Source organism: Pholcus phalangioides, unplaced genomic scaffold (assembly GCF_987345545.1).
Source record: "Pholcus phalangioides strain wild (caught in Gottingen) unplaced genomic scaffold, Ppha-v1.0 ptg000024l_1, whole genome shotgun sequence".
Lineage (NCBI taxonomy): Eukaryota > Metazoa > Arthropoda > Arachnida > Araneae > Pholcidae > Pholcus > Pholcus phalangioides.
Genome location: NW_028301616.1, coordinates 23,049,273 through 23,057,191, shown reverse-complemented (window position 1 = coordinate 23,057,191; position 7,919 = coordinate 23,049,273). Strand labels below are relative to the sequence as shown.

General features: G+C 35.6%; 1 protein-coding gene across 1 annotated transcript; it reads right to left on the bottom strand.

The window, feature by feature from the left end:
• Positions 1–1,597: 1,597 nt before the first annotated feature.
• On the bottom strand, positions 1,598–7,517 carry LOC149069009 (transmembrane protein 203). Its single transcript, XM_089250871.1, has one exon. The coding sequence runs from the start codon at positions 7,378–7,380 to the stop codon at positions 6,976–6,978; it is 405 nt and encodes a 134-aa protein (XP_089106997.1). The 5' UTR covers positions 7,381–7,517; the 3' UTR covers positions 1,598–6,975.
• Between the last annotated feature and the right edge of the window lie 402 nt (positions 7,518–7,919).

Below are 7,919 nucleotides of genomic sequence, written 5' to 3'. Positions count from 1 at the left end.
CTTCCCCCACCCCGGGCCGTGCCCGAAGGGCCTCAAGAGAAGAGGTGCCTCAAAAAAACGAGAGGGTGCCTGTCAGCCCCACCCTTGTGGAGGGTCATGGAATTCCAGTACCTTGATTCCTTTACTTCTATTAATTTACATTAATTAAACAAAAACAGCAATAAAAAATTCGAAAAATGATCAAAGTTATCGAACTGCAACGTATATTTGATAAAGAGATGATGATGAAGCGCTTTAAAAGTATGACAAAATGCCTGTTCAATACGGTTCGAGCCACAATACGGCAGGTGGACCACGTGCTAATTATTATTAATAATTTATAAATTTTGTGAAATTAATTTAAATGCCATTCCCTCTCAACGGATCGTGTTCGATTACGATCTAGACCAGCGGTTCTCAACCTTTTTTGACACGCAGAGCCCTTTTCAGTACATAATTTTTACATCGGAGCTCTATTTGACTCGAGGAGCCTTTTCTGTGTATAATTTTTATGGCGGAACTCCGTAGGCCTCTTTTTTTATTTATCGGTCAAATTTGCATATTTATTTTCCTTGAGTCGCCGCGGAGCCCCTGCGAAGTGCACACGGAGCACCGGTTGAGAACCGCTGCACTATAGGATGTGATAAAAAAGGCTTGCAATACTGCATTTACATCTTTGTATGAACAATGACAAAAATGTATAATTGCACGGGGTTGTTTACTTTGAAGAAAACACCACATAAACAGACCTGTATTCATTCTTCCATACAAAAATAAGTTTCAGAACTTTTTGAGCGTAGTAATATAACAGTAAAACCTAAAATTGAAAATTTCCTTAATTAACCGTTTGAGTCCCAAGCAGCGCGATCGCGCTGTTGAGATTTTATGTCGAGAAAACCCAGTACATTTCGGACATAGTGGACAACTGACGGTGCGTTACCGATTGTTGAAGTCGCGCGCTCAGATTTACTGAAGCAAGTACATCACACAGCTCCTTTTAATAGTAGTAATATAGTACGTAATAGGTAGGATAATACTATAATACTGCAATAATACATTACAAAATAAAAATTTTTATTTCATTGTTATCTTCTCAATAATTTTTATCGAACAAAACTTGAAATATTTATAAATTAACAGTACGCATACGTAATAATATAAAATAACGAATTACAAATTAACAATATTTTTGTGTTACGAACAAACAATTTAAACTGCAATAAATGTGACGGAGCGATGAGAAAAAGACGAGAATCGCGTTACCTAACAAATACAAGAAGCGCTATTGCTCCGATTGGGATTCATCCATGTAAAATAAACAAAGCGCTATGGCGCCGCTTGGTATTTCTCGACATAAAATAAAACAAGCGCTATATCGCGCTGCTTGGGTCTTTTCGTACTCATTTAGAGAAAGCGCGGTTGCGCTGTTTGGGATTCTTCTACAGTGTTTTTTCGATACCCCCTGGGACTCAAACGGTTAAAAAACTATCTGTCAAATCCCCCACTCATTAAATTTTTTTTTTACATTTTTCAGCATTACAGATATAGAAGTTCGCAAAAAACTTAAAAAAAAGTACATAACCAGTTTATTTTATCACAAAACATTTAATTCACCAATATATACAACATGGATATTCACAGATATTTTTAAAAATGCTAATTTACAATGAATTGGGGAAGACTGGCATTACAAGTTCCAGAAACATTGAAAAAAATCTTTTCTGCCTGTTTTTAATTCATCTGAACCAATTTAATTTTATGCATTATAAAAGTTTTATGCATTATGTTCAACAGTAATATAAGTTTGCAGATGCCTGTCTTAAAATTGCAAAAATAAAACGATTAAAAAAATAAAGAAGAAAAAATATACAGGGTGCTCGCAAACCATTTTAAAAATATTGGATGGGTGATAGAACCTATCAAGACAAACAATATTTGTAATGGAATTCAATCTATGGTCGCAATCCAGTCTGAGTGTCAGAAAAGCGTAAAGTAAATTGTCAATGTTGAAATTTCAACAGTTAAAATAAGACATAACGAAATCATAAGTTGCACAATCCTGTCCAGATCAGCAAAAAAAACAAGGCAGATGCTCGAAATAATGTCCAAGGGTGTCGTTGCACAGTTCACATCTGCAAATGAGATTGGTGCCTATTGTAGACTCATGGTGTCATGTTTGGCTTGTCCTTTGCAACAATTCCAGACATCTTGCGACAGGATCTTCTGCAGAGTTCACAGATGCCTTTACAAAAAGAAGTCCAGTGAACATGGAGGTCACACCACAGATCCACCATGTTCAATCCACCATCCGGGTTATCTGTCATTCAGGACATGTCAGGCTGTGGTGCTAAAGGTGTGCTGGGGCTCCATCACGCAAAAACCACATTTTCCTCCAGGGCAAAGCAGAAATGACATAGAAAATGAAGAGTTGTGCTAGTTGGGCATATTCTCAGTTCTGCCTTTCTGACACTCTGAGTAAATTATGATACATCGTAAATATTGAACACACTGCACATCTATTGAAATATCAAGTTTCATTGGATTAATATTAATGCTAGAATTTGATAGAATAACATGTGAATAGATTGTATTTGAACTACATATCTGAACTTCTGAAGGTAGGGGGAGGGGAAGACTTGTCCCTTTGACAAAAGAATTCTCATAACTGATCAAAAAGTAAATGGATTGTTACTTCACTTCTTATGCATCAGGACTTGACAAATCACAAAAAAATCTAGACGGCCGAAAATTTTTTTACCCTCGAAAAACATTCAAAATAATGTTATTTTTAGCCCTGCTTACATGGGAAGTAGAAAAAGTGGGTTTAAAACCTGCTTCAAGAATTTTCACCAATGACTGCTCTCAATTTCTTTCCTTACGAAGGAAAAAAGTCATCAAGTGTGTGCTAGAACTCCCAATGCTACCGCAATATTGAACATGTGAAAGGGGGTTTTTGACTTTTCCAGGGCGTAGTGACCCTCTTTTAATGTTGGCAAATATGCTGATATAAGTTCCAAATACCTTTTTCTGTTTGTTCCCAGACTCAAATTTAGTAACTACATATAAAAAATTTTAAACACCAATACTAAAGCCACCATGACCTGATGCCTGGGATTCATCAAGTCTACTTATACATTGGCTGTTCACTGAAGAGCGAGACAAATATTTTTCCAAAATAATATGATTTTTTTAAATATTCAATACAATGATTCTTTTCGAAGTATTTGCCATACATTGTTATGTAATTCTGTAAGGATTTCTTCCAGTCTTTAAAAAACATGATCATTTTTGCTTAGAATTGTCTCAGCTTGTTTCATCGTAGCTGTGAAGTAGGAGAAACATTTTAATCACAATCATGAGTTTGATGTTTCTGTATAGTGTATAAGGGGCTCACATTTAATGTCATCCATCCAAAAAAAAAAAAAAACTGTGCCACCGCATGAACTATGTGAGGTTGAGCATTGTTATGATGTCTCGAAGAAAGTTGAAGTTCCATCTTTTTCTTGCCACTCTGTCTCAAGGAAGAAGAAAGGCTATTACGGCCTGATTAGGACACTGCGAAGAAAGTACAAAAAATTTTGGTCTGTTAGGGAGCCTTCTGAACTCCTACATAGTCTTGCAGATTAATAGCGATAACTTATAGGGAAAATTGAATCGTGTCTAATCTTAGCACTTCAAGATATATAAAAGTAAAAAAGACTTGATGAATAAAAATTTGATAACGCAAACCAGTCTTGATAACTATAGAAAAATTTTCCCCATGTTATGATACTGGTTGGTTCTGTACTTTGTGAAAGTGATAACAATACCTAAATGATAACATTATTCATGATTCTAATAAACGATATCTACTGAAATTATTTTCTTTCTTGCTTTATGTGTAAAAAATAAGGAACAATAATGAATATTTCATAACACGCCTTGTACGGAATGTGGTATTGAAAATTTAAATTGAACACACTCATAAATAAACAAGGTACGATAACAATGTGTCACTATTACCACAATTTCCTATGATTAAAAATTTTGATTGGAATTCTCGTAGGTGTTTCAAGAGAAAAAATGAAGCACATAGACAAATTGCAGTACAAATAATTGTACAGATTGTACCAGAGAAACAACCCTACATGATTTATTTTTTACGTTTTTCTACCTCAAAATGTATCTGTAAGGGAAAAAACCTTGAACTTCACTTTTATGTCAACCAACTGAAAAGATGTCTGACAGCTGAACACAAGAAGGGAAATAATTCAAAGATATTTTGTGATATGCTGCTAGATATAGCCTACTTTTATTTACGAGTACGATACTTGCACAAAAATATTACCTACTGGAATGCTTGAAGCTTTGGACAATTGTCAAACTATTACAAGTGACTCTTATTGCTGTTTTAATCAGGGATTGACAAATCTCATGTCCCAGTAACTATGGCAACTAGAAATCGGTATTGGCACCTAAGACATTCCATATTTGATTGCTAACTCAGTTTAGAATGACACAAAATTTTCTGATTTTATAAATATGTATCTACCAACATTAAAAGGGGTCATTAAGTCGGAGAAAAAGTAAAAAAAAACCATTTTTTAGTACTACTTTTTTAAAGAAAAACTATTCCCGGCTCCTGAGAAATTTGTCTGGCACCTAAATTTTTTTTTAATTTTTCCAACCTTGGTTTTAATAATAAAAGTTGAAGGTGTGAAATTACCACTAATCACAAATACACGATGATTCCATTCCTATGCAAAAGTTGTTTTTGCAAGTCTCTCATTAAATGCAAGGTTTGAGAAAGAGTCTTAAATTGAGAGATCCTTCATTAGGAGAGATCTTGCACCAAGAGCAAAGACAGCAAACTCATCTGCTTAAAACTTGGCATAACACTCGTGAACACAGCCATTCATTTAATACAAATAGTCTTTAATGAAATACTTCAATCGATAAAGAACGGTTTTCACACAAGGAATTGAATTACTTGCCGCATTGTAATCGTTTTGTGATAGTTTGACACATCCATTACAAGCTGCTGTTCAGCTGGCACATGTCCCACACTGGCCACATTTGGTGCTGCTAATAAACATACTAAACCTCACAGTGTTACCACCACTAAGTCAAATAGTCATATTGATGTCAGCTGTATGTTCCTTTCAAACAACCCATACATAGTCAAACTCAGTTAAATCAAGGATTCCTCGAAATTTGTCGTATTGAGTTGTCATTACAACCAAGGTTGACAAACAAAAAGCATATAGCAATTTTTTTTTCACAGAAAATACAATCAGATGAAATAAAATACTGTGTATGAAATTTTTTTTTATTGTGACCAGCCAGAGAGACCATATTTCATAAAGAAAAATGTAGGAAAATGAAATAATAAATAGCCTACTGGACAAAATCAGTTCTTGCCAAAAATATTGCTAATTGTCAACAAACTTGCCAAATATTGCTTATGCCTATATCATTTAATCATTTTTGTTACACCACTTATTTTCTGCCAAGATGGCAAATTAGACTTGAACTTACATTTATTGCTAATTCTGAACAGCAATGTTCGATACTTTGCCTTTTTATGTACAAGCTATCACAGAAGACTCATTGCAGTAACAATATTTTATGTGTGATCATGTTGTTCCCGTTTCTGTTGTACCTCATGTCAGGAAAGTTTCAGACAAGGATGAATTGGGTATCAAACTCGTGAAACCTCTAAATATCCTCTGGTACTTTAGGCGAGTATCTTATTGACTTTTGGGCTACCGAACTTAATATCGCTGATAAATAACTTTTGGGCAAGTGCTACAGCAAGTCTGCTAAAATGTACTTGACTAGAAAAAAAAATGAACATGGTAGAGTTCATTTATAGTCATATTCACAATTTACAGATTGTGAAAATCCCCTTCATTCATTCTCGGCTCTAGTAAAAATTAGGAATTAAAATAGGTTTCGCTGAAAAAAATTGAGACACTTAATAAATCAAGTATCAAGCATATGATAAATCGTAATTTCAATGTTAGGTATAATCTAAAAATACGAGGCCGTAGCGGGGGGGGGGGGGGACATGGGGGTTTGGTCCCCCTGAGAAAATGGCTGAAAAAAAGATGGCCAAATCTATTGTTCTATCACAAAATTTCCAGCTACGGGCCTTTAACAACATGTCCCTAATACGATAATCTTTAATTTTTCTAAGAACTTTTTTTTTTAAAAAAAAACACTAAAAACAGAAGCAAAGGTGGTGAAAAATGTGTCATTATATTTCCCCAAAGCAGAATGTTTTGCATTGTTCTGCAACGAGATCTTGGCTGACTGGAAATGTTATGCAGTAAAAATTCCCAGTGTTTTCTGCACCTTTCTTAAAACTTCCCTCAGTTTAAATTAGAATTAAATTTAAAAGTTTTCGGGTTTTTTGGCCGACGTGAAGTACAGTTTTTGTCTTTCAATGTTTCGTTCACACGAGTGGCGATCATTTTCAAGAAGTCAAAAACTGTACTTCACATCGGCCAAAAAACCCGAAAACTTTTACATTTAATTCTGATTCACACGATGGCCACGAAAGACTTTTTTGTTTCATTCCTCCAGTTTGTTCTGCAATGTACATCACAGATTTTGGCATTTTCTGCTTTGGGGATTATATTTGACATTAGTGTTTTCATCAAAATTATAAACAATATTCATTATTATTTTTCACGGGAATTAGCCCAGGCGGCCAATTATTGACATCATAACCTGGGTGTCGTTACAACCAAGTCTGACTGTACTAATACGATGATACGTAATAATTTCAATGATAACAGATATTTTCCCTCTTGGGAAAAGCACACAAATTTTCTGGAAAGAGATTCCAAAATCAATACTCAATTTGAAGCGTTTTCCCATTAAACAATCACAAACAATTGATGATTATGAAACAATCGACCACTAAAGGTATTGTTACTTTGCAAGTCTATCTTCACAGTTAGCCACCATTGGTGGTTTGTAAAAAAAAAATGAATCACATTGGATGTACCATCAATGCAACTGGCAGGCCCTGACCATGACCAGCATGAGTAAGATGAACAACGGCGACAACACTTCGGAGTAGACGAGGTTTTTCTGTCCCTCTAGCTTGAGGCACAGCAGCAACTTGAACAGGAACACCAATAGCAACTGGATGAAGCTCCACGAAGAGCGGAGGGCGGCCGCTTTGTACATCCCTTCGAGATACTGTCGAATGAAAACTATCACGCAGAAATACGCGTTCAGGCCGTCGCAGATGAACAAGGACACGAACGTCGTCCACCACGACATCTCCACGATGTTCTCGAGCTTCAGCACGGCCACCACCGAAAACACCGTCAAAGCGACTAGATTCATCATTATCTCGAACATTGTCAAGCCCAACCAACGCACCAACTCCCTCAACGTGAAAATCATCTTTTCTCTATCTAATAACGAAAATCAATTTTACCACTCTATTTAAAAAAATTTCCAGTCTAAATAGACATCGAGGCGACATTTAGGCGTGCGGTATGCAACACAAGGCGATCTGAAAACACATTAGCTGGGATTGTTTGTTTACATATTTCCACAGGAACGAAAACTTGTTCGTGGGAACTTGAGGCTTTCTACCTGCTTTATAGATTTATTGCGCGTGACGGCATTTGAAAAAGCTTGGTAGCAGTCATAAAAAGCCGCTGCCAAATATTACAAATCGCGTGGAATTTAAAATAGCCTGGTAGCGAGAGTAATTAAAAATTCAAACTGATTAGCCACGTGGAAAAAAAAAAACCACAAATGGTAAAGTAAAGAGAAATCGAGTCCAGGACAGTTGCAAACTACCAATGTTTTAAATTTCAATTTGGTTTGTCACTGGTGCTTCGAGCACTCTTCATAATAAAAACAATGCAAAACAAAAGAAAATAATCAAATTGAAAGTCCTCGTTAGTCATGCGGGTTGAAATGTAATTAAACCA

Excerpts from the sequence above, each read along its gene's own strand:
- LOC149069009 (XM_089250871.1), bottom strand. The coding sequence starts at position 7,380 with ATGATTTTCACGTTGAGGGAGTTGGTGCGTTGGTTGGGCTTGACAATG.